This window comes from Callionymus lyra, chromosome 8, assembly GCF_982586985.1.
Source record: "Callionymus lyra chromosome 8, fCalLyr1.hap1.1, whole genome shotgun sequence".
NCBI classification, from domain to species: Eukaryota; Metazoa; Chordata; class Actinopteri; order Syngnathiformes; family Callionymidae; genus Callionymus; species Callionymus lyra.
The window spans coordinates 2,048,832-2,075,944 of record NC_141825.1 but is presented as its reverse complement, the minus strand read 5'-3'; the positions used below and the strand labels follow the sequence as shown (position 1 = coordinate 2,075,944).

Below are 27,113 nucleotides of genomic sequence, written 5' to 3'. Positions count from 1 at the left end.
CACAATGAATCCAACTTTTCTCTTGTGAAGAGATCATTCAGAGAAAATGATTTATCTGCGATCGAGCGAGTGTTCAACAAGCCAACATGTATCGCTGATGACGTCACTGAGGCTGTCACAGCGGAGCACAGCGGGACCTTTTGAAGGCTATTTCAACGGTCACGTGGGTTACAGCTAGTTACGGGTAGCTCTGGTGTAAACACCGAATTAAAAGGAGAAAATGAAAACATCTGACCACCACTTGTTGAAGTCAAGGCAAGCGGCAACGCTGACGTTCTGTCACACACATCACAGGGAGGTCAGATTCTAGGCGAGCTGCAGCCATGGCAAAACAAGACCTTTTCTTCTTCGATTATTGTGGAACTCGCCTGGTATTCGACAGAACAGCCGATATATCAGAGAATCCGTGTCAATGAGAAACGCAGGAGGAATCGATCGATCATAACTGTCCCTTGTGTAAATATCCTCAATCAACTTTCTGATGCTAAACAGAGAGTAACAATCATAGATCCATAAGGCTTGAGGCATATACATAGTGAAATGAGCAAAAAATCAGCATAGATAGTTGTTAAAACAACTTTTTTGACACTCAATAGCAGGAGACGGCCTGAGGTGTTCACAGGCTACGCCACAAGTGGAAACCAAACAATCTCTCGATTGTGCCTGCTAGACTCTGTGTGCAAGGACAGTCAATTGATGAACAGATTCTCTCTAGAAGAAATCAACTGCAGCAACTTTCCATAACCACCACGTGGCACGGCCATCTTATAAGACAATTGTGTAGCTGACCTACCGCTTGGCATTCAAAGACGTCTCTGTAATAGATCTCTGCTTTGCCAAGTCCCATGATCATGTAAGTTGTGTCTCTGACTTTTGCAAATTTCACTAAAAAAACATTTTCTCTTATACTCATGCCTGTGTCTGTGACCTTCTTTACCAGTACCACCACACTTCCAGCAACACCAGCCACGGATCCAGTGGTCCCCTCTCTCGGTGGTTGGGTGGGGGTCGGATTGTGACCAGCAGTGTTTAACCTCTCTGTTCTGCTCATAGGCTTGTCTCTCCTCCCAGCACGCTTAACCTTGTCGCCGATCTCTCCTGTGTCCCGCGTGAGTACCATGACCTGAGTGAGGTGTTTTCTAAGACTTGTGTGCCGTCCTCATCGGTCCTATGATTGCGCGATTGAACTCTTACCCGGTGCTGAGCCGCAACAAGGGCGTTTGTACTCCCTCTCTCTCCCTGAGACTGAGGCCATGAACACATATATTTCTGAGTCATTGGCGACAGGCATCAAACGTCCTTCTTCTTCCCCGGCTGGCGTGGGTTTCTTCTTTGTAGAAAAGAAGGACGGGTCCCTCAGACCCTGCATTGATTACCGCTCACTCAATAACATCACAATTAAGAACCGCTATCCCCTCCCGTTAATGTCAACTGCGTTCGAGACTCTTAAAGGGGCACTGTGTTCACCAAATTAGACTTGCGCAACGCCTAGTATCTCGTTAGCATCCGCCAGGGCGACGAATGGAAGACCCGGTTTAATACTCCATCCGGGCATTACGAGTATTTAGTCAACTAATGCTCCTGTGGTTTTTCAGGCCTTGGTGAACAACGTCTTACGCAAGTTCCTTAACCAGTTTGTTTTCGTTTATTTAGACGAGCGTCAGCTCTGGTGCAGCGGTGCAAGTCCACCTGGCTCAAAGCAAGACAGAAACTTTTGAGTTCGGTGGCCTCCGTCAAGTCTGCTGCTGACCGGCGGCGTTCAGACGCTCCTGCCTGCAAGGTGGGGGGACCAAGTCTCAGCACTAAAGACCTCCATCTCCACCTACCTTCTCGTAAGCTCACCCCCCGATTCATGGGACCCTATGCCATCGCCAAGGTGATGAACCCTGTCGCGGTCCGCCTACGCCTCCCCAAGGAGATGCGCATTCACCCCACGTTTCACGTGTCAAAGGTCAAACCTGCTAAGGTGTCCCCACTGGTTCCGGCTTCTAAACCTCCTCCCCCTCCTAGGGTGGTTGAGGGTGAGAGAGTGTTCACTGTACTCAAGATCCTCGACCCATTGTGGGTTGGTCGGGGCTAAAAGTACCTGGTAGATTGGCAGGGTTACGGGCCTGAGAAGCGTTCCTGGGAGCCAACTGGGAACATTCTCGACGCCCGCCTGATTGATGAGTTCAATGCTCGAACTAAGAAGAATGTAACATCTTCCAAAACCCAGAGCTAAGGCTAATTCGTGTTAAGTTGTTTTCCCTGTCTGTTTTTTTTTTGTTCTCTCTTCTGCCTGTTCGTCCCGTGTTCCCCGTGTCTTCCTCTCGTCAGCTTTATGGTGGACTTACTGTAGGTCCGCCAGTGGCGGTCCCTTGAGGGGGGGGCACTGTTATGTCTCGTGTGTCTTTCCCGGTGTTTTTATTTTGATTCCTGCTCCCTTCTGTGTCTGTGTGAGTTTCTTTTCCGGTCCCTCCACCTGCTGATTGTTATCGTCTCCACCTGGTCTGGTATTCTCCTGCTCCGCAGCTGCCACTGATTGCTGGCAGCCTTCTTATTCTGCTCACTCTCCCTCAATCTTTGTCGGTTCGTCAAACTCGCTGTCCCGTGTTTTCTAGTGTTTGTTTCACGTTATAGACTCCTGTTTCAAGATTTTTCTGCCTTCCCGGTTTTGACCCTGGTACGTTTTCTCGCCTTTCTGCCTGCCTGTGCCCCTGACCTGTTTTTCGGATATCCTGTTCCTGTTCCTGTTTGCATGTTTTTCCTGGACTGCTTTTAACGATCCCTCAATGTCAACAGACAGAGGGAGATAAGGTGAGAAGTAAGCATGGTGCTCCTATTTGGTGTTTTAATCTGGTTAGCACTAGAAAAGACGCGTTCAACTGTACAGGATGTCATTGGTAGTGTTATCAGAGCTTTAAAGAAACGTGGATATTCGGGAAAACGTCCTCATTACATATGTCCATAACTTCAAAAAGACTTTTGAGAAGTTCTCTCCTTTTTTTCTTCCGCTCTATGAGTTGCACAAACACTGTGAGCTCCGACTCTGATATTGTTATGTGGAAGCGCTTCCCTGCATCATTGAGAGACTTCGCTATAGTGGCCAAGGTGGTGTCATTTGTATCAAGGCTAGGGGACCTCAGGATTGCCACAGGCCATGAGGCCATAGGTGTCACTGTGGAATCGAGTGTTGGAAATGTTACGCACTGTCACTCCTCACCCTTTCGGATTTCCCCAACGTGCATGTGACAATACATCCCTCAAATCGGGCTAACAGCTTTCTTGAGCAGGGTGGCAAACTGGGAACATCCCAATTCTCGACATCATGATCCTCCATCATCTTATTTCTCTTCTTTCTTTCACCAAAATGAATGTCTGCCAGTTTTTGTTTGAGGTTCTCGATCAAATCAGCCGTGTCCGTCACTGATGTGGAGATAGACTGGAGGCTTTTAGATGTGAAGTCTGATTTACTGAACAACTGTTTGGAATATGAACTTTTTTGTTCTGATCTGCTGAAGGAGTGACTGTGCCTCAATCTAACTCTGCACCCCTCCCCCCCCTTCTGCATACTGTGCCAGAACCTCCACGATAACATCATACAGAATGAAAACTTTTGTCACTGCAGCAGATCTTGAATCCCACCTAGTGTCACACCTTCGCTCCAATTCCAGCGACCTCTGATGGGCCGCATCTCTCTTTGCGCGTTAAGGAAGCGGGCATGACGTTCGCTGCCGCACATGAAGGTGTGCAAGGTGTTGAGAGAGTCGAAAAAGGTAGAGGCATCCAGCGATGTCCGGGCCAAAGATGACAGGACAAGGTTTAACCTATGGGAGTGACAGTGCACGTAGACGGCGTTTTGAAACGTGCCCCTAAGGATGGCTTGGACACCCCCCTTATGCCCAGCCATTACCGATGCACCATCAAAACCAACGCAAAGGCTAGGATCTAGTTCAAAAGGTGTGACAACTTCGAATATATTTCTGTGCAATCGCATCAGCAGTCATGTTGTCTGTGGCTACCAGGCCAACAGCGCATTCTCGCACAGTCCCCATGTGTACATACCATAAGCAAACGGCCACCAGCTGATTTTAAGATCATCCTTACACTCGTCTGCTAAAATAGCATAGAAAGATCCCTCATGCAGTTCACGTTTAATCCTTCACAAGAGGAGAGTACACAAAGAATCCAACAGGTCATTATGAATATCGTGACTGTCGCTCTTGAATTTTTTTTAACCTCATCATTCTCCCGGTTTCCAAGCAGGGGTACTTTTTGTTTGACACAAGTGATGAGAACGTCCAGGACGACTTTGATTTGCTGGCGATTCCTTTCTATGATTTCATCCTGTCTGCCATCTGTGTTGTTGAGTTAATGGATGACAGAGCCACGCTCAGACATTGATAGCCTGTAATTCTTCAATTTATCCAGTTATCCTATTTTGGTGCTTTAAACAAGCATGATTGAGGTGCCTCCAGTCCAGGTATCCAGTCTGGCTAAACTTCTCCTCCCTGCCCTGCTCACCAAAGTGCCTGCACATCTTACATAAGTCTGTATCCTTCCTAAATTGTATCTGCTATACCAGTTTGTGGAGAAACTCCTTGATTTGTCACCTATCACTGTGACCGGATACTTAAGCACTGGTTGAGTTTCTGGCTCATCCACAGAAGATAGATCCACAGTGCTATCATCATCCACTCGTGAGGAGGCAGGAGCAGAGGCACTAGCACCAGCGCTAGTCGCACTAGCCACATTAGCATCCTGGGATGGCACAGGGGAAGATGTGCTATCAGAAATCAGAAATCCTTTATTTGTCCCGCGAGGGGAAATTCGGTTTAAACAACAGCAAGAGCAATATACCACAAATAAAACACCCAGAAATAAAAATAATAAAATGAAAAAAAAAAAAAATAGAATAGAAATCTGCACTATATTATATATACACAACATATTTAAAAAAAAATAACAAGAAGAAAGGTGCTGTTAAATATTTATCTGGCTGTGTTCTTGTTGTTGAGTCTGATGGCAGCAGGGAGGAAGGACTTGCGGTACCTCTCCCTCACACACCTGGGATGGAGCATCCTATCACTGATGGAGCTCCTCAATGCCCTCAGTTTGTGCTGGAGAGGGTGAGATAAGTTCTTCCTCATGGAGGCCAGCTTGCTCTGTATCCTCCTCCCAGACACTTCCTCCACAGGATCCAGGGGGCGCCCTAGGACGTAACCGGCCTTCTTAATAAGGCTGTCCAGTTTAGCCCTATCCTTTGCTGTCATGCTGCTCCCCCAGCAGACCACACCGTTGAAGATGGCAGAGGCCACTACTGAGTCATAGAATGACTTCAGGAGTGGCTGGACACCAAACGACCTCAACCTCCGGAGCAGGTAGAGTCTACTCTGCCCTTTTTTATAAAGAGCAGCAGTGTTATCCACCCAGTCCAGGCGGTTGTTGAGGTGAACACCCAGGAACTTGTAAGACGTGACAATCTCAATGTCCTGTCCCTGGATGTTCAGTGGTGAGTGGGAGATGGAGGGACACCGCCGGAAATCCACAATCAACTCCTTAGTTTAGCTGGAGTTGATCTGGAGGTGGTTTTCCAGGCACCAGTCAACAAAGTCCTGGACAAGTCCCCGGTACGACCCGTCATCCCCGTCCTTAATGAGGCCGAGGATGGCGGAGTCGTCCGAGAACCCCTACACTGCACAGTACAGTCTTCGAAACACCATCCCAGGTCCTCACGAACTGTGGACGGTTGGTGAGGTAGTCCACAATCCAGTCCGTGAGGTGAGTGTCCGCTCCAGACAGCTCCAGCTTGTCCCTCAGGATGTCTGACCTGATGGTATAGAAAGCACTGCTTAGATCAAGGAAAAGGATCCTCACAGTGCTTCCAGGGGACTCCAGGTGAGAAAGTGCTCGGTGGAGAAGGAAGATGATGGCGTCCTCCACACCGATGTCAGGTTGGTAGGCAAACTGCAAGGGATCCATGGAGGAGCGCACCAGAGGACTCAGGTAACTAAGGACCAGCCGCTCCAGGGCCTTCATAAGTTGGGATGTCAAGGCCACAGGTCTGTAGCAGCTGGGATCCTTAGGGTGCTGAGTCTTCGGCACCGGTACCACACAGGACGTCTTCCACAGTAGTGGAACTCTTCCCAGGGTCAAGCTCATGTTGAACAGAAGTCCAACAATTTCACTTAACTGGTCAGAGCACGTCTTGAGTACTTTGCCACCGATGCCGTCTGGTCCAGGGGCCTTTGTTGTCCTGGTTCTCCTGAGCTGATTTCTCACCTGGAGAGGTTTGAGGGACAGGCTGGGGTGGGGGGGCATTGTCCCCTGTGTAGTCAGCGGGGGGGCTGAAACAATACAAGCTCGGGGGGGAGAAGAAGGTAAATGTAGAGGTGTGAATGGTGGAGGAGCAGGGGGGAGAGCAGACACCTCAAACCTTGAAAAATAACTGTTATAGTTGTCAGTCCAATTTTGATCCCCCGCCGCTACAGAGAGCCTGGTCTGATGTTCTGATATGGATTTTAAACCTCTCCAGACATCTCTGGTGTTGTTATTGGCCAGACTCTCTTCCATCTTCCTCCTGTACCTCTCCTTTCCCTCCCTGATCTTTCTTCTAAGCTCCTTCTGAACTGCCCTCAGATCCTCTTTGTTTCCTGACCTAAATACTCTCTTTTTCTCCTTTAAGAGAGCCTTTATATCAGGATTAATCCAGGGTTTGTTGTTGGAGAAGCATCGTACAGTTCTGGTTGGCACAATGCTCTCCACATAGAAGTTAATGTAGTCTGTGACACATGTGTTTAGACCGTCAATATCCTCCTTGTGGGACTCACTGAAAATGCCCCAGTCCGTGGTCTCAAAGCAGACCTTCAGAGCTTCCTCAGCTTCTTCAGACCACTTCTTGACCGAGCGAGTCACTGCTGGTTGCCTGCTCACAAGTGGCTTGTAAACAGGTAGGAGATGGACCAGACAGTGGTCAGCTCGTCCCAAAGGAGGAAGGGGGAATGATAAATAAGCATCTTTTGTGTTCGCATAAAAAAGGTCCAGTGTGTTATTGTCCCTGGTGGCACAAGTGACGAACTGCATGAATTTGGGCAGACAGGAAGAAAGAGATGTGTGATTAAAATCACCGGAGATGATAAAGAGGGCCTGAGGGCTCTGATTCTGTAATCCGTTCACTACTCCAGTGATGACGTCACATGCTGCCTCCGCGCTCACCGACGGTGGGATGTACACAAGCACCGCGACAACATGTGAAAACTCCCGTGGCAAGTAGAAGGGTCTCAGACTCGGCGCCAAAAGTTCAATGTCAGGAGAGCAGTGTTGATCCTTTAAAGTGACGTGCCTGGGAAGGCACCACTTCTCGTTAACGAACACCGCCAGTCCTCCACCCTTTCTCTTCCCGCTCATCTCCGTCCGGTCCGCGCGTAATAAACAGAATCCATCCAGCGCAGCAATCGCGTCCGTGTGGTTCTGGTTCAGCCACGTCTCCGTAAGCATCAGCATACTGCACCGTCGATATTGCGGGTCGTACCTGGTCGCCGCCGCGAGTTCGTCCATCTTATTTGGGAGAGATCTCACGTTGCCCATGACGACGGATGGGAGCGCCAGTCGATAAGCTCTCCTCAGGTCCCGGCGTTTAACTCCGGCGCGGCATCCCCGGCTCCTCTTCATAATATCCCGGGGGATGATGGGTCGCTCCTCCGGCCGCACCGTAGAGAAACGCAGCGCCAGCAGCTGATCCCGACTGTAGACAATGGCCATTACGCGCGCAGGACGCCCGTTGCGCACCAGAAAAAGCGATGAAAAACTTTCCTTTTTCACTGAAAGTTTCCAATTCTTGTAGAAAACTGTCCGAGTCTTAAAGAGACAGTGTGATGAAAAGAAAAGTTTGAAAAGACGGAGGCAATCCTCGGAAAAAAGTGAATAAACCCAAAAAAGCACTCGGAGCTGCTGTTAAGGCTGCCGTCCTGTCGGCGCCGTCTAGCTGGTTGTATCTAAACAATGACTGCTGCGACATTGTTCTACATTGTAAATTATTCACACACTTGGAGCTAGCCTAGCATTACAGTCAACCAACAAACTACGATCCCAAACTTATCTGTCTTCTGAACTTGAGCACAAACATCAATTTGACCAGCTTTTTAATATTTAAAAAAAAACAAAAACATTTAGACTATTTTCGGACAACTTATTACATTATTTGTAGATTTTTACTAATTATTGACAACATTAAAATACATTACAAGTTTTTTATTTTTTGGAAGAAAAGTTTTGGGCCTGTTAAAAAGTGGGCGGGCCTAGTCAGGCCCGTCAGGCCCACCCATAACGCCGTGCCTGCCTTATATATCATGCATGATGTCATGCTGTACCTTCTGGTACTTTCCATGAGGTCATTGTCTGAAACTTTCCTGACTAAACTCCCAAAATGCAGCCCAGTCACGTTGACCGACCGCCTGATCATTACCCAACAGAACAGGGGCGCATGATCAACTTCTTTTTCCTCCTCCTTTTACAGCAAACTCTCACGGCAAGTTTAGTTTCCCTTTTCAGGCAAACCATGGTAACAACAGTGGCGAGGACGAGGATCAGCAGTGTTAGGACAGAAGGCCACATAGACATGAGTCAGAGACAGGCAAACGGGTTATATTATACAGTTGTATGATAAAAAGGTGATTGCATATAAGCAGTAGTAAAAACTTTAATATACAAGAAAACTCTTCTCACACTCAGGGCTAATGGGGAGAGCACAGAGCTCACATGCTCTCTTCGTGTATGTCAGCACGCAGGACGTTGTGAAATGCTTTAAACTCTAGCCAGTTGATGCGTCTAGAAATCGGCCTGTTCCAGACCCCGCTTGGCTAAGTTCTGACTCGAAGTGCCCCAAACTGTCATGGATGCGTCTGTAATGAGGACGCAACCTAAAAAGAACTTTTGGCCTGAGGTTGAGAGTTCCTAGACTAGATGTCCTACAAAAAACGGTTGGGGGAGGCACACATTTTAACCTTGGTCCCGCTTGCGGTCTAGCTTGAAATCACCAAACCATCTCTGGAACTCCCTCATTTGCAGCAAACCCAGACGCAACACTGTGTGAGCTGCTGCAATGAGCCCCAGGAGGGACATAACAGCGCCTGCCGACTTCACATGACGCCGAGCTTCCAGCAACTATGTTGTCAGTCCGAGAATTGGTTGGATACACGTGTCCGGGAGGCAAGTGCATCTTTCCTTCGTGTTCAGCAGCACCCCCAGGTGAACCAACTGCTGAAGAGCGCTCTTGCTGAGGTTCACTATGAACCCCAGAGTTGCAATGTGGCTCAAAACCTTGTGTGTTTGCGAGCGTGACTCTCTGCTTCTGACCTGGCTAGGATCAACCATTCGCCCAGATGGTCAAATTGCTTTCTTTGGCTCCAGTGCTGCCTCTACACACTATGTGGAGGTTCTGAGAGCCAGGGCGTAGCTAAATGGAAGTCAAGTGTATTGAAACACTTGCTCCTTACTCTTAAACTTGGATAAACCAGTAGCAAAGCGGTTAGACCAAATGACGTAGAACACACGGTTACGAAGGAGGTTCATTGTGTTGTTATCTAAGCTATTTATTGGGGCTGATGAAAAAGAGTCCACTCACATTAGTGATCAGTATGACCAGTACAGGGCAGGCTGCAGATGCACCGAGGGAGAGATATAGGAGATGCCGGTGGCATAATAATGCAACGCTAAAGACAGCCGTGCCGTCAGCAAGACTCCTCCTTTTACATGCATCCAGCGAACATTATCATAAAACAAAGTATGTACTGTGATATCCCATTGAGCAGCATGAGTGTACAGCCCTCGGACCAGGAAATATTGCACTCCTGCCTTTGGATTAAGGACTTTCAGACTTCTAAGGTGCCTTGTCCCTCGTCGTCATAATACCCCAACAGGTATCTGGAGGATGTCTTGAGATAACTGCAATAAAATTGACCAAGATGAGGAGCTATTCCTGAAGTGTGTTACCTTGTGACCATTTTGGTGGCGCTAAAAGCTTTATAAGATGCATTCACACCAAATGTTTGGCAACACTTTTTGTACAGTGGGGGTTGGGACCTGCCAATTCTGAAGAACTTATGTAGAGACACTCTACAGTGCCTTGTGACACTGAATATATGAAAGATGTCGTGTGACACGCCTTGAAATGAGGCAAAAGACAACTCTGCCTTGGTATGACTCTATTTTAAGTCGATATATGCCTCAGAATATTCAAAGTAAATTCTATTGCATCATCTAAAAAGGAAGACTACACAGGTCCGGATTACATTTGTCACTCAAATGGCCTTTATTCCATTACAAAAGTGTGAAAGTAAAGCAACACAATTTTTGCTTAAGGGATATACGTAAGAGGGTAAACAACTCTGGAAGTAACTCAACTGTCTCTTTCTTCTTTCGTCTTTGCCATTTACAATGTATGCACAAGCGCAAGGAGATCATGCGGAAACACACATCAGACATCAAACCATACCCTGCCTTCCCCAGATGGGGCTAGGAGACGGACAGCTGGACGCCATATTTGTATGGAACTTAATGGAGCAAAGAAACGTCTACAATGCTGTACACGACCAAGAGAGAAACCATATCGGAACAACCAGAAACCTTAATATTGCCAACTACACCAGCAGTGATGTGGAGTCAGAGAGCAGCAGTGTTACAAGTTACAGCGACACAGAAAGCATCCACGACGGCGGGAGCACCAGCGAGATCTACAGCATAGAGAACAGCCAGAGTGAGACGGAGATTGTAGATGAAGACAGCAGTCAGACAGATACCGACAAAAATGAACTCAGCACTCAGAGTAACGACACAAACGAGGAGAGCAACAGACAAATAAACAGCGACGATCAGAGTTCTCTCAATAATGGCCAAGGTAACAATGGCCACCAAGAGAATGAAAAGACTGAAAACAGCCGACCGACTGACAGTGAAAGCTCCAGTGGAAAAGACCTGAGCAGCTACACTGACAGCTCCAACGAGAGCAGCAGCTGCGAGGGAAGCTACAGCTACACCGGCAGTCACAGTTCCTACGACAGCAGCGGCTACACAGAGAGCGAGAATTACAGCGACACCTTCAGTGACAGTTGTGATGTCAACAAGGACAGCAGCACGCAGACAACCGCTGCCGTTTGTTCGTCATTGAAGCCAATCATTGACCTACCTTTACAATGAGGCAGAATACTTGAACTGTACCATCCAGAACGCAGCTTTATATTATTCACACTTCAACGTCTGATGCACGTTAGGAGTTATGTTAGCTTTCAAACCTTAAGGTGTGATATATGGATGGCATTTCAGGGAGTACACAGCAATCATCAGGTGTGGATTACAACTTACTCTGTCCCACACCGCCTCTAGAAGGAATGTAGCCAACAGGTCGGGTCTTTAAAAGTCTGCAGATATGGTACATAAAGTTCAGCGTTGATTTATTTTAAATTCTCATTTCCTTTTTACTTATAATTCTATCATCTACTTTCCCATCTGTTATGATGGCTTGGCTTTTATTTTTTAACATGATCGTGATGAACGGCGTTGAATGTTGATGAATCACTGATTTAAAGTTGGAATTAAAAGTGAAATATGGTGGCTGTGGTGTTTGTTATGTCAAAGGAACTGAAGACAAGTTAACAGTGATGAGCAAACAAAGTCAATTAGGTAGAAACAGAAATGAATTGATTATTTTCCACTCAAACATTCATGGTCCAAAAAAGACAGAAAATATTCCTGAATTTTTATATTGAGGGTTGAAAAATATTGGTGAAAGGGAAAATAAACCGTTAATGGAACCTAAAATCTACTTTTGATTTTCCACAATGGCAGTGACCTTTACTGTTCTGTAAAACTTATTTTTAACCCTTACTCTGAATTCAGTTGTTTCCACCCTGTCTGCAGTCGCCTCTTCACCTTTATCATTACATTGATGATTCACACCAAATACTTGAACTTCCTCACAGAAAGACTTGACAAGCTGGTTTAACTTTGACATTTTTATTTCACCTATGTACAGGAAAAAAGCAGAATCTTACAATCAACGGAAACTCATCAAACCTTGTCACAGTTCTTCACAATAATAATCTCTCTGGGACACACACACACACACGCGCATACACACACACTTATATATGCTTTTCTGGTGGATATGTTTTAGCAACTGGATGCTGCAGTAAATGAAGCCAGGCATGTGTGTGTGTCGCAGATATATGTAAAGGTTTGTTTTGTGAGTGTGTCCACCACCAGCAGTTCGGGCGTTGTTGATCTTGGGAGTCTCAGAGTGAAGCTGAGCAGTGGGAGCTCACTCCTGACCGAAGCCCTCAGTCTCCTCGATGGCAAATAGCAGCTTCTCACGCAGCTGCTCCAGACTTCTGTACGGCGGCAGATCCAGTCGGTTGAAGCTGCACAGAGCGTTATCATCAATAATCTGGCAGTTTAATTGACAGCCATGTGCTAATGTAAAGTCAAGATAAGAATGCAGGTGTGTAAATTGAGGCAGTTTGTGTGTATTTTAACTTAAACGTCCCAAAAGGATTTAGGCTTCAAGCCTATGTTTTCCAGGTAACATGCTATGATAACCCTAAAACATATTTCAAATGTCCACTTAAAAAGGTTTGTCTCTCTTTCTTTCTCTCTCTCTGGGCGTGTCTGACAGGTGGACAGAATGCATCATGGTCTATTCATCTGTAGGCATTTATGGTAATTACTCATAACCATGAACTGCTCTCACGAGTGGTTATCATTCATCATCATGCGCACGTTTTTACGATCGGATCTTAGTTTTCTACCTGGTTGATGAATCCAGAGTTAGTTTTGAGAAGCACATACCTTGATGTGCAAAACATTTTCCTCACTTTTCATGACCTGGTTGCTTTCACATGACAAGTGGCTTCTGTGCATGCTAGCTAACAAGAGGAATCACTCACGGTTACAGTCTTAATGTCAGACAGTTGTCACTAGCTTTATAAAAACACTAGGCTTAGAAACACTTCTGGGAAAGGCAGCAGGCAGCCCTCTAGTGGTGAAGAAAAAACCCTACTAGTTCCGTATCCTGTCTGAGATCACAACTATTTCTCCGGTCAAAGCAACACTGGCTTGCGTCTTACCAAGTGTGACTTCTCGGAAGCCAAGTCTCCTTCCCCACCTTGTCTATGCAGAACTTCTGTGCTCCGTTACTTCCTGTAACAGTTTAGAGTCACAAGATTATTTAGATCTCTCAAGCCATGTGTTCATTTGCAGACAGTAATTCAGATCTTTTGGGTGTGTTGTACCTATGAGCTCGGCAAAGCCTCCCACTGGCAGTCGACAAGTACCCGTCACAAACTGAAGAAGCCGAATTCTTTTCTCGTTGTCCATCTCCTTCACCACCTGCAGCAGATCGTGTGTTTAAGTGTTTTTATATACTGTATATGTGTGTGCACACATTCCTACAGGTGTGTTCAAATGTATTTAAATATGCAAGAGTGTGTGTGTATGTGGGTAGCTGTGTGAGTGTTACCTGCCAGAACCAGTGGATCTGCTTGGTGTTCTTGGTGTAGTGTCTATAGATTGTGTTTTTCTGCCAGTCGGCCAAATCGATCTCTTGCATTCCGCAGAGCATCAACTGGAGAACAGAACCAGACTCGGGTCAGAATACACAGAATGACTTTCAGAATGTTTTCTTCGGTCTTCACCTCCAACTCCTTCTCGTCAAAGTATCTTAGCCACTCCAGGGGAACCACCTCATTGAAGCCATCAAGGAAGGCTTTGGTCTGCTCCTCCACGCCGCGAGTGAACCTCCAGTCAGTCAGCAGGCTGCAGCAAGACCACGGTTAACAACCTGGCTGTCGTTACAGGAGACCCTTGACCCACCTAATGTATTCTTCCTTGTTTTCCTCTGTCACAAGTACGTTCTCTCCATCCTCCTTCAGCTGGTGCGTCGACACTTTCCCTAGAATCTCCATGTCCTGAGCGAAGTATAGCTCCAGACCGCACTCCTCCAGACTGTTCTCCCTGTCGACAGAACCAGTTACCATCCGTCGTCTGACACTGGTGAGTGAGAGCTGCAGTACTTACTTGACCCACATGATAGAGTTAAAGAACTCCGGATCAATGGACTCCAGGTCTTTGAGGGTGGGCTTCTTGTCCAGCATTCGTTTGTAGAAGGGCAGCGTAAAGCCGGTGTCAATGAACTTCCCGTGGTACAACGCCTAGAGGGGTAAACAAGAAGTTGCTCAGACATTATCACTGCTGAGACGACGTCAAAAAACGTCCACAGAGAAGAACTTATTTTGTCAAACTCTTAGAAAGCACAGTGATAATACACACAACTACAATACAACACTCGACGAGATAGAAGTTAGACAGTGGTAAAGTGAACTGATGTTACACATGTCGGAAAGGAAGTTCTTAAATCAAGTTGGTTTTTGACTCATAAACAGTGAAGGACATATTTATTTAATTATTTTCACAGTCGGGTTACAATTTCTATTAAATTCAAATTGTATTATGTTTCATTATTTCCCATCCTAAACTTGCTATAAATGTTCTCAAACTTATAAACATTGTGAAAACTCAAAAATATGTTTTAAACAATCAATACAGCAATTGAAGAGTTTTAAGGATCAGGGAAATGTGAGTTCTTCTACTAGAGCAGGTCAGAATTCTGCAGAGTTTTATATTAACTGCAAGTGAGACAGCTCCTTCTTGTTTAGAGACGAAAATAAACATTAGTTAAAATAGTCTAAACAAGAAGACACAAACGCATGGATTACACGCTCCAAATCGTGTTGTGACATCCTCATTCTTAAGTTTAGAGATTTTTCTCAGTTGAAGGAAAACAGTTTCTGGTAAGATTTCTGCAGTGTTGTACTAGAGACATAGGATGCAAAGTGTTTTCACTCAGCCACTGTTTGATTTCTAGAAAAAAATTGACTAAGCTGTTCAGCCTCTGGGGCTCAGTTGGATCAAATGAGCAGTAGAGCTGGATGTCATCAGCAAAAATGTGGTAAGAAACCTTAGGAAATATCTCTTAATCATTTTACCCTATAACGGACCCAAAACAGAACCTTGAGGGACTCCACACAACAGATCCACTGATTCAGACCTTAATTGATTGGCAGTGAAAATTTGCCCAAAAAGGTTTGACGAGAACCACTGTAAAACAGGCCTTACAGTCCCACTTCATCCTCTTGTCGTCTTCTCAGGATCTGGTGATCAACTGTGTCAAAGGCTGAGGACAGATCCAAGAGAACCAGAACAGTGTATTTACCCGAATCAGCCGACATCATGATGTCACCTGACACTTTCAGTAAGGCTGTCTCCGTAGAGTGATGTTTACGGAAGCCAGAAATAAACAATGATAACTGCTCAGAAACCACCTTCACTAAGATCTTGGACAAGAATGGAAGCTTAGAAATAGGCTTGCAATGCCATGGGAAAAAACCCTGTGGAAGGGGAGAGGTTTACCATTTTGGTAACCCAGGGGCCAATTACATCAAACACTTTAATAAAGAGCCTACACGTGAGGACGTCGGACGAGCAAGAGGAGGGTTTCATCTTGTTCACCAGTGCCGAAATATTGTCCAGAGTTATAGGTTAAAAGAAGGCCCACTAGGTGAAAACAGGCTCAGTGACAGCAGGGGTTTCACACAAAAGGGGAGGGATTTTCTCTTTGATCAATTAAATTTTGTGAAAAATCTCAACAACAATGCATTACTGTTAGCTTTGCAGAAGACAAGGGTGATCGGAGCAGCAAAACACACGAGAGAATTGATCGTGTGAAACATCACTTTGGGTTTTTTTCTTAATTACTGTCACCAGTTTCCGAATGTAATCAGATCTGAACCGAGAGTTCAAGAAAAATCCAGAACTTTTGCTTGCTTTACCCCCATACAATGACTCGATGTCCCTGTTATGTCCCACCTAGAATACTTTTCACCAGCTGCCACTGACTCACCATCTCTCTTACTCTCCTCATGTCATCTCAGCAGACACTCGTCAAACTGTCTCACTCTTCTAAAGCCTCATGAAACCAAGAGTTTAGGAAAAATTTAGAAGGAGGTGGCTGGTGAGGAGGGGTGAGATGGTCATGAATTAAGAGAGACAGTTGGGTGGAGCAGCTGATGATCTCACTGGGAGAAACACTATGACTGAGAGAAAACTCTAAAGACCCGAACTTAGCTGCAGCACAAGTTCAGAACAACATGCACTCACCATGGCTATGAAGCGTCCGATGAAGCGGAAGTAAGTGAGGTGGTCAGGGTTGATGGAGGAGGCAGGGTTGATTTGCAGACAGTAGTTGTTCTTGCCAGCGTATTCGAAGAGACAATACATGGGATTCAGGACCTCGTGGGACAGCAGGAAAAACCACTCCCTGCATAGCCACGACAACATATGAGACAAGGTTTTAGCTTACATCAATCCATTTGAATTTGTATTCTCTTTTCTCATTTACATGAGTTGGTTTGTGGCCAACACCTTTGCCATTGTCAGACTTTGTTTATATAGATGGATGGATAGTACTTTATTTATCCTTTACAAGGTTCCTTTGGGAAATTACAATTCAAATATTCACAGCAGACAACAAATAAACAAAAGAGCACAGAGCTATATCAAAGTTTAATGAAGATTTTAAAGTGCATATACATTTCTTATATTCCTTATATAGATTAATTGCTTTACAAAGTAAATATAATCCAACTGTTGTGTGGTTTGAAAATGTGTTTTTATAAACCTTTTTTTTTTAATATTATACAAATCTAATGACAATGAAAAACAAACAATTTATTATTTAAAAAAATCATGATCATTTAACTGATTAAAGTGGCAAACAAAGCATATCCAACAGAACTAAAATAGGTTAGCAACAAAATAAAGTATACATATAAAAACAACAAAACAAACAAAAATACAATTATACATACACATATATATATATATATATATATATATATATATATATATATATATAAAAATGCACAACATGAATTGATCAGTAATTTAAACAATCATTACCAATGTAAATTTAGGACTTTGTATTAAATAAATATCCCAAGAGAAACCAAAGGTCTAAAAACACATTTAACATGCAGGCCAAATAAAGAGAAACCTGAGGGCAGTACTGTACTGTGTACTGTACAATTTTCTGATATTTTAATTTAAAGTCATATTGTAAATGGGTTATTATTTATATTTTAGTAAATTTGATTGAATCATATGTTGGTAGGTTTAACTTACTTAAACAGTAAATATTTGTTGTGTAACCTTGACAGGGCAAGAATGACATTTGAAAAAAAGGAAAGACAAACATGGATGATTGTGTGCAAGAGCAGGAGCCCACCACCAGGTGCAGAACCAAGCAGACCCAAAAATCAGATACACCAATGTCAGGAACATATGAGAGGATTTGCAGGGAAATGGATGGATTGATTGACGGACGGACGCAGACACCTCCCAACATCCCGTCCGTGGTTCTACCCTGTGGTAGAACAGCATGATGTCACCTACCATAGGGTAAAACCACTGACGTGACACCGGAGACAGAAACAAAAATAAAACAGAGGGAATGACACACCGCCAACGCAGGAGGAGAGGAGGGATGACTGATGAGCACAGACACACGGGAGGAACATGTGTGGAGAAGGAATTTTGAATCGGGAGAGCAGAGGCTCGACACTCACCTGGCGATGCCACCGTAGTCCAGACCTTCTTCTCCTCTCATGATGATGTAGAGTCTCCGGCGGAGGTCGTACGGCTTCACGTTCATGATCTGATCACAAGACAAAACATAATCAACACAAATGTTGCCAAACTAGCATTTTTGTCAAACTTTCAATTTAAGCAAATCCATACAGTTGTAAAAAGAAGGACTCCATTTTAATTGGATTCAAAACTAGATCACAGAAACTAACTGTGTCGCTCCATAAGCCGTTTTGTAGCAAACAAAGATTTATGAATATCACAATTAATCTGGTAACCTTCACAAATGAAGGACAAATAGGAAAGTAGGCAGTAATTGAGGAGAAAAAAACAGGCTGTCTAGTTGTTTAAAGACTAAAATGAATGTGACATAAAATAAAATAAATGCATATTGCTGAAGTTAAACCGATGAGAAGTTACAAGGATTCAATAAAGGGAGATTTGGTTCAGCATCTAATATGTTGGCCTATTATGTGAAGGAGGGAAAAATTCCTCTGCTAGTAGAACTATCTAGTAAGGGACACCGTGGAAAGGTCCCAAGTACAGTATATCACAAGACACAGACAGACAACCACACACTCTTTCATATTTGCAGCCGAGTTCAATGTTTTTCAATTTTATTTGTGACAAACGTGAGCTAGGGGCACCTGTTGGAACGAGTCCTCGAACAGCGTTTGTCTGGACACGGAGATCTTTACATGGCTTGGCAATGCATTCGACTGCAGAGGGAGGAAGACACAAAAAAAAGATTGGGTAAAGAAGCAAAAAATTTAACAGCCAAGAGGAAACCCACTCACATGACAAAGGAAGCGAAACTGATGATATTTCCACCTGAAGCTGCGATCATAGGCACCAGGTGATCCTCCCTGTCGTGACCTGCACACACAGAGAAAAACACAAACACATTAACTATCAAATAATTCAGATCAGGTTAGAGCAAAATTGACTGCATTAACTGCATTTTTCTCTTTATTAACTTTTGATTTTAGAATCAGAAAACATATATTACCATAATAATAATACGATGAAAATATAACGAAGAAATATAAATAAAATAAAGTTAGATGAATAAAATATAACAAAATATGTCTGGTTCATTTAATTGGGCATGTGATAGTTGAACTTAGAATCAAATTAAATAAAAATGAAAAATAAAATAACATTATCTGAGAGAGCAGTTCAGAGTGTCCTGGGTGCGAGAGGGCAGCAATTTGTATTGAAACAACAATTAAAAAGAAATGAAATATCTGTTTCAGATTGATATACTTACATATATCATCTTGAATATTTGAATCACTCTTAATATAGTGTATATATTTTACATACTAAATAACTTTAAGTAAGACCTTAACTGATTTCAAAAAGAATAATTAAAAATAAGAAATAGGGGAGTTGAGAACAGAATTTGGCACAAAATATTGAGATTATGATTGTCATGATTTGAGAAAGGACATTTTATAAATTTATAAATAAACAGGAAGAATAATAAAAACAAAAGATTGAGGAAAAACAATAATAAGTACAACTATAAGACAAAAAATAACTAAGAAGTGTAAGAGGAGAAAGAACAAGATTTTTCTAATTTAATCGGACAAATTAAAATTTGAGGGTGTTTTTTCAAAAACATCAAGAGCAGAATACACACCAACATGCAACACACAATTAACACAAAACAATCCCACAACAAATACACAGCAATTCTGCATACATATACCCTGTGTGTTTGTATGTGCATGTGTGTACGTGTGCGTGTGTGTGTGTGTGTGTGTGTGTGTGTGTGTGTGTGTGTGTGTGTGTGTGTGTGTGGTGCATGAAACCGGAATTAAACCACAGTTTAGTAATACATTCATAAACTATTACGGTACATTTGTTTGGTCATGCATGATTGTACACCCGATGACTGCTTCTCTACTTTTGATGATAAGGGACTGAGATGATAGTTACCCTGACTCAAACCCAGGTCGCGGGTCTTTAAAGGTGGTAGTGCGTGAGTTGTGGTCCACAAAATATCGGACTCCCTCAGCCGTGTACTTCATCTCCCAGCCCGGGGGCAATGGGTGCTCCTTGATCATCCTGCAACAGGGAGAGGGGCAGTGAGACGAGTCTCAGGAGGGGAGGAGTGGGGGCTCTACCGAGTCTCTAGGGGCCTTGAGGATAGTTTTTAGTAATCATCTTTGGAACTGAAGCCGTTTCAAGAATTGATCTGAACACATTTTACATATTTAGGATGTTTATGAAGAAAAAACTCAAACTATATAGCTTAATAGGAAGTACAATGAAGAAGATATTTATACATTTAATTCTTCTGATTTATAACTCATCCATCTTTAACATGAGCTGAAGCCAGAATCAAGCTGTGACTTCAATTTTCTTTAACTCACCCTATTAAAAAATGTTAAATCAAATTTAATTAATACCTCCTGGTGATTATTCACACATTAAAAAAATTATGTTGGTCAGGTTACTCATGAAGTATTTAGTAATATTTGTACTTTCATTTAAAATATCTGAACCAATTATAATAGATTTATTTTAGTTCTACAATACAAAAGTTTTTTGTATTTATGACAAAGTTTAATATCTTTTTTTGTTTAGAAAAAAGCATTCCAAGTCAAGAATTATTCTATATCAAAAGTGCAATAAAAAAACCTATTGACATGGTTTATTAATTAATACTGTGAGTCAGATGATCGACCTATTTTTATGAGTGAGTATGTCAAGAAATGCTCAAATGACTGAAGTCATTAAAGGGTTAGTTAGTATTTTTTTTTTTAATTTGTTTCACAGGAGCACAACATTTTGAGTTGTCATAGTTTAGACAAAGTTTGTTTGAAAACCAACATTTTTGTTAGATGTAAATGAATTCAAAACTAAATAAACTAAATAAAAATTAAGATTATTTTTGGTTTATTTTAAATGACTTTTGTTAAAATGTTTTAAATTGGAAAAAATACTACTCTCGTCATTAGCTTCTGTTCACAAGATTATCAATGTTATAGCAGGAAGAAATATTTGTGTCGTCACTGTGTGTGATGTATCTAGCAAAGCAGCGTGCAGTCCAACAAACATGCACACATACAGATTTGCTCGAGTGTGGCGGTCTTACCCTTGGGTCCGCGGGTCGTCCCACTGTGTGGTCCTGGTGTTGTGGTTGACGAAGTAGACTCTGCCATTGTCCTGCCGCTTCTCTGCCGACACAAGCGGAGAACATGAGTTCTTCCTCAAGTATTTCAGAGCGCAGCTTGAAAAGCTACATGTCCATGTGCTTATTCTCCACCAAGTTTTAGACGGTTCAAACCCCCTTAAAAAAATGTGTTGCCTAAAGGGAGCTCAAGCTTTCCCACATCTTTTTCTCATTAGTCACAAACAGTAGTCCCTCACATCCTCCTGTTCCAAGACGCCCCAATTAAACCAGGCCCCTCCCTATTTCCTCCCTCCATCCTCCAAGAAACCGCAGAAGAGCGCGCCAGAAAGCAGAGCTAGTGTTGTAATTGAGGTTTGGGTTCAGAGGTACCACAACATGCTGAAAAGGCATCATGGGCGGCAGGAGCAGAATATTTGGGGGGAAAGAGCTAGTTGCACTGAATCATGAATGAATGTTCGATGATGCGTCCATAGACATTCACATCACAATTATTTCACACACTGGAGTAAGAAGGGTTGTTCATTTTATGATTAACCACAGGGATGCAGGAGGAGCCAGCGTTAAGTTTGCCGCTCTTGCTGAAGATGAAGCTCCAGAACTTCCTCAACACATTTAGTCTGAGTCAGAACCTGATTTCTGTCGCTCAAGTTAAATATAAAAATAGCATTAAAGGCATATTGTATTCCAAACTACCCCTCTTAACAAATTTAACAACTCGTTCATTCAGCAGCCATCCATGACCATGATCGCCATGATGGCGTCACCAAAAAGCATCTTTATCTCCTTAATACACTCCTACACATCCCTCAGACATGAGAGATGAACATTTTTATTTACTTTACAACGAAAAAATGTTTGAAATTGGAAAGAATTTAAAACGAGTACCTTAAAAGTCAGACTAAGACTCAGAGCTAAGAATCATCAGCTCTAGACTCACCCCATCCTGGAGGAAGCTGGCCGAGCGGGTCATTTTCCACCGGAGCGCCAGACGGCTGCAGGGGAAAACAGATCCAGTTAGGACACCTTTCTCCGCCTCGGCAAAAAAGGAGCCAATCTCACTGGCTCTGAGAAGGGGAAGGGAGAGGGATCCTCTCCGCTCCAGCAGTACAGGTCGACTGAGGCAGCAAACTGCTCAGCTGCTTGTATTCCTTCCAAAATCTACACGCTCAGTAGGAGGATAAAACAACATCGTTGTTCCAATGAGCTCCTTGGCTGGATGGAGAACCCTCCCACAGCTTCCTGTTCACCTCACTGACAAACCCCTCCACCCAGGCACTCCTCCCTACCCCACCCGGGCTCTCTTTAAGCACTGCTGTGAAAGTAGGCAGGGAGGTGCAATGTCTGCATGAACTGAAGGCATCATTGATGCTTGTTCCAGACTGGACACCCCCGCACCGTTACCCCACCCCCTCCAACCCACTGGACAAAAGGTACCTTTATTCACCCTGCGTCTGGAAACCACTGAGAGGTTTGCACAGCCTGTACACACAAATACAAGCACACACACATGCATGCACGTACACAGCCACATCGGATGGAAGGAAAAGAAAAGTGGAAAGTTAGTCAGCAGCAAACAGGCCATCTGAGTGTGTTTGCATGTCGGAATGCACATGCATGCGCAAACACCATCAGTTATTTAAAAAAAAAGATAGATCACACTCTTGATTTAGCTGAGACAGAACTATTGTTGCACCTTCTCACTGTTGGACTGTTTATGCTGATGATGCATATGTGGACAGTGCTGGGCTGGAACAGGTTATCTGAAAGAACTAGTTTATATATTGAGCAAATGTGAACTGAACATAGTGTATTACTGCCTGCATGTTATTGTGAACAGAGATTTCTACGAGGCCTAACAGGCAAAACGTGTCTAAAACACACTGTAAACAGGTCTTAATGTCATGTGTACAATATCTGTCAACACAAGCCACCAGTTACGCACAACTGCTTAGGTCATCAAAACAAACAGCAGCAACAGAAAGCTACAACAGCTTGTTATTATTTATCATACCATATTGGTCATAAAACTATACCTATACATTTTTATAACTTAATAGAAATTAAATACTGTGTTCAGCCCAGTAACAGTGCCAAATCAGTCTTTAAAAAGTGACTTCCGGGATTGATGACGTAGGGTGAAGAACTTGGATGATTGACCAATCACACCTAAGTGGGTGTGATTTTATCTCCTCAAAAACAAAAGTGTTTTTGGTGGGTGGGGCATATTAAAATGTTCTATTGTAAATATTTCAGTTAAAAAGAGTTTTGTGCAAACAGGCATATAACGATGAGTACAATAGAGGTCCAAGATCAATTTAAGAAACACTTAAGTCGACAAATCAGTTGCCCTTTAAAATTAAGAGAAGAAAGAAGACAAAACAAACATTAACCATCAAAATAGTTTCTCCTGTTTGGTCAAGATGTGTGCAGGCTTGAAATGAGCAAACAGTTAATCAGGTGCTAACAGAGGGATGAAGGGATTTTTCAGGTTAAACAAAGAGAAGTCTTGCTCTCTCCCCTTGAGCTCTCGACTTCTCCAGAGCTTTTTCTTTCACCTTCACAACACAAAGTGATGATGATTATTTCCTGAGCAGCTATAAAGCTCAATATTACCCAGCAAATGTCAGCGCCACTTTCCAGCGAGTGTTTCCCATTGAGAAGTGTGAGTGTCTAAAGTGCCGCTGTCATGGAAACTGCGAGGGAGCTGCGATTGAAATGACTTTCTGGAGGAGCTTCAGCAGCCACACAAAAGGGTTAAAGAGTTTGTGTGTGTGTGCTTATGAGTGTCGCTTGTGTCGACAGCCAATCTGTACCCCAGCGCCCCACCCTTCTGGGCTTTCTGTGCCTAAAAAAGGTAAAAGGAGAATATAATGATATAAAGACACGATGACTTCATTCTGGCTGGAGCTGTCAGGCTTTTTGGCAGCTTCCAGACGGAGCAAGAGAAAACAAGGGAGGCAGAAAATGAGTGGGAGCGGTGGCAAAACTTGCACAGATGTGTGAAGTAAAATGTTGGCTATGACACATCGGGAGGGTAATCTCCATGAAGCCTTAAGAAGATTAATCATATTTCCTAGGACATGCTGATATCAGCAGGACTTCGGAAACCAGCTTCACAATCTCGTACAGGTCATTTCAGTGCAGTGGTGGAACTTAAAGAAGTACTACTAACTTTAATTATCAAAGAGAGGCAGGTATGTCACGTACTGGTAAAGTCTTTCATGTTTACTGTATTTGTCAATAATTAAAAATGGCAACATTTTGCATTATTTTCCAGAAGAAGACTTGTTGGTCCCACGCCATTCAAAACACTCATTCAGATGAGCTGATCACTTGAACCCCTAATCACTAGTGTGTAGAGAGAGCTTAAGCCAACACTTTGATGATGGTGTATCTTGTTCCTATCGAGGAAACCAACATAGAAATGAGACTACAAACCACTTTGCATTTCTGTTATTCAGCTTCTTTAGTGAAGCCTTGTGATGCCTTAAAGTCTCCAGATATAACTTACATGAACTGATGATGACAATTAGGTCCCTCCATTCAAGTCACTTCCAGCCTTGCCGGGTCCATACATAATCCATTCATGAAACAAGCTTCTATAAACAAGCCCAACGGAAACCTGACCCTGAAGAGTTGCGCTTGTAAACACAAGTGGGCTTGATAATAAGGTTGCTGTGTGTGATACTATCCTACGCTTCCACTAATAAAAGACTGATGTGGGTTTAGGGAGGACTTGTTCTTGAGAAAAGAAGGTGAAGAAAAATAAACTCAAAATGGGCAAAAAAAGAAGAAGGAGGAGATGGAAGTCTTAGTAAAAAGCGCTTAATTTTACTTTTCATAAAATAATGCGGTGGAAAAGGGGGAGGACCAGACTAAAAGAATCCAAGTCCATTCAGAAGCTCCAGAAATTGTGGCATCTGAACTAGACATGAGGAGGGCAGAGCTAGTTTTAGTACTGTAATGTATTTTTTTTTGTATTCTTCAAGTTGTTTTAGAAATGAGTGTTTTGGTGTGTGTGGTTGGTAGCACACAGAGAGCAAAAAATTACTATTATCAGCTTCTTTCCTTAAACAAAAAAGCAGCCGATCAGCCAGCTGAACGTTTTCAACACAGGGAAACTAGGCGCTAAGCTCTGGACCAATGTGAGGTTTCTCCACCAGAGTGAAGTCTAATTTTGTACTTCTTTCATTTCTAGATAAGATTCTAGATTTTGACAGTTTATAAACATAATGAAACTACACATTTTCAGCTGAAGTTTCAAGGACCAAAGGATGTCTCTGGTTCACAGTTCATGTCTTACATTATTCATCCACTGTAAGATGTTGAAGACTAATTTAGTGACAAACTTACACACACAATCTGGGTGTTTAGTAGTGATTGTTTAATAGAGACTCGTAAGCGTGTTAAAGCTGCTTATACAAAGTACGTTATAGTCATGTAGTTGAACTGGTGACCTTTGAACTCTTGTGGGTACACAAAACAGAAGCTATATTGTATTTTCGTTTCAGATTTTCTGGCACCAATTGTGAGAAGCAGCTGTGAGCAAGACCAAATTAAACTATGATGACCGTCTGGTTTGATAGATCCTTGAAATCAGAGGTAGAAGAAGTTACTTTAGTGAAAATAAATTCTAACAAAAAGTGCCATTTAAGCTGTCTCACTTGTTGCCTAAATTGGAAATTGCAGCATCTGGAATATAACATTAATTGCAGTCAAGACCAATACAAAGAAGTTCTGCGTAATTTAAATTTGCAAGACTTTCGCAAATGACTCCAGTTTTTTAAACTGGGTTTAACTGTATAGCATAACATTGCAAGTCAATATCTTGTGAAAAAAGATGATACATATGCATTGTATTTTGATTTTTAGGATTAACATGTGTAATCAGTATTACATGAACTCATTATACAAACAGTTTGCTTGTCACCACGAACAAGTGCAGATTGATGGTTACTTTTACCATGCTGTTACCTTCCCCGATCTAAATCCAAACTGGGATTTCTCACTTGTTTTGACACATACAATCCTGAAATGTCTTTCCTACTTATATATTATTATATTACCAATTATTTTTATTATACCAAAAAAGGAAGTTTGGAGTTTATCATACTGAGTTTACTTAAAAGAAGTGGGATTGTTGGCTGTAAAGGATGCTGGGAGGAATGGACCTTCAGAGTGATGACTGACAGGATACTTTTAAAGTGTCGGGGAGGACATGGAAATGGTGTTACCTGGTAGAGGAAGCGCTGGCTGAACTGGTGCATGGCGCCCTGCAGCTGGTTGCGCTGACTCTGCCACTGCTGGTAGTTGCGCACGGACTCTGCAGTTGGCCTCTGCCATGTGGTGGTTCTGGTGTTGTGGTCCACATAGTAGAACCTGCCCCGCTGGTCCACTCGCTTCTCCCAGCTGCAAGAGAGGAGAGTTTCATTTTCAAGTCTTCTGTTCCGACAGCGAAGGTGCATTTTAGAAACAGTTCTATTTAGAAAGCAAGCGAGACGGAGGAAATATAATGTGATTCAATTATTATTGTCCTGGGAACCAGGAACAGAACCAGAACACAGGGAAATTGAAATGCATGAATGGCTGATTGATTCTACCCAAAAGGTTGAAATCATCTCCGATTCCTCTCTTCAACACACAATTGTAGAGCCAGATATCGGTTTATACTAAAGCTTGATTAAGTTGGTCTTGTTTAGCTTCTAAGATCATCAAAGTCATGCACACAGACAATGGTGGTGTTTTAGGGAGGTCCAGCAGCAGGATCCCACATGTTGATGACAACCAAGTGTGTCCTCTGACAGAGCCACTCTCAGGTCTATATGTATCCCCAGAGCTCGCACATACACACGCTCTAAAAACAGAACACAAGACAAACAGATGGATCGGTCTTACTGCAACAACAAACGTACCAGCGTGTTGGTGAAGCCAACACACAGGCAGCAATAACAACTGCAGTAGGGATTAACACAAAGCACAGAACATTATTTTCTGATAGAGAGATATGAAGTTTACTTCTTATCGATGTCCAATCAAAGATTCACAATCGTGCACAGCCGAAAGCACAGACATTTTTATGACTTGAAGTGTGGGCGTTCTGAGGCCTTTATTTACGTAAAATAAACACCGTTTTGATTTTTTCATGATAATAAATGTTGGTACTTTGTGCCTAATTCTAGCTGATCATGGAAGTCACCACACTATATTAACCAATCGGAAGCACATAAGGCAGGTTCTGGCGTCTCTATCTTTCACAAATCACAACAACGTTATCGAGTTATCGTAACTTAACAAAATT

General features: G+C 43.1%; 1 protein-coding gene across 2 annotated transcripts in view; it reads right to left on the bottom strand.

Moving 5' to 3' along the window:
• Positions 1-11,972: 11,972 nt before the first annotated feature.
• The window catches only part of wwp2 (WW domain containing E3 ubiquitin protein ligase 2), a 55,043-nt gene continuing 39,902 nt past the window's right edge, over positions 11,973-27,113 (bottom strand). The window contains exons 10-24 of one of the 2 annotated variants that reach the window (XM_087796728.1): positions 26,050-26,224; positions 21,753-21,807; positions 20,777-20,858; positions 19,615-19,743; positions 18,468-18,546; positions 18,318-18,389; positions 17,652-17,740; positions 16,186-16,345; positions 14,047-14,180; positions 13,843-13,983; positions 13,665-13,785; positions 13,490-13,594; positions 13,263-13,359; positions 13,098-13,170; positions 11,973-12,392 (exon numbers count right to left, since the gene is read on the bottom strand). In XM_087796728.1, coding sequence (XP_087652854.1) covers positions 12,293-12,392; positions 13,098-13,170; positions 13,263-13,359; positions 13,490-13,594; positions 13,665-13,785; positions 13,843-13,983; positions 14,047-14,180; positions 16,186-16,345; positions 17,652-17,740; positions 18,318-18,389; positions 18,468-18,546; positions 19,615-19,743; positions 20,777-20,858; positions 21,753-21,807; positions 26,050-26,224 — 1,612 coding nt within the window. In that variant the 3' untranslated portion in view covers positions 11,973-12,292. The remainder of the gene's footprint in view (positions 12,393-13,097; positions 13,171-13,262; positions 13,360-13,489; positions 13,595-13,664; positions 13,786-13,842; positions 13,984-14,046; positions 14,181-16,185; positions 16,346-17,651; positions 17,741-18,317; positions 18,390-18,467; positions 18,547-19,614; positions 19,744-20,776; positions 20,859-21,752; positions 21,808-26,049; positions 26,225-27,113) is intronic. The other variant, XM_087796729.1, reaches the window with a different exon arrangement.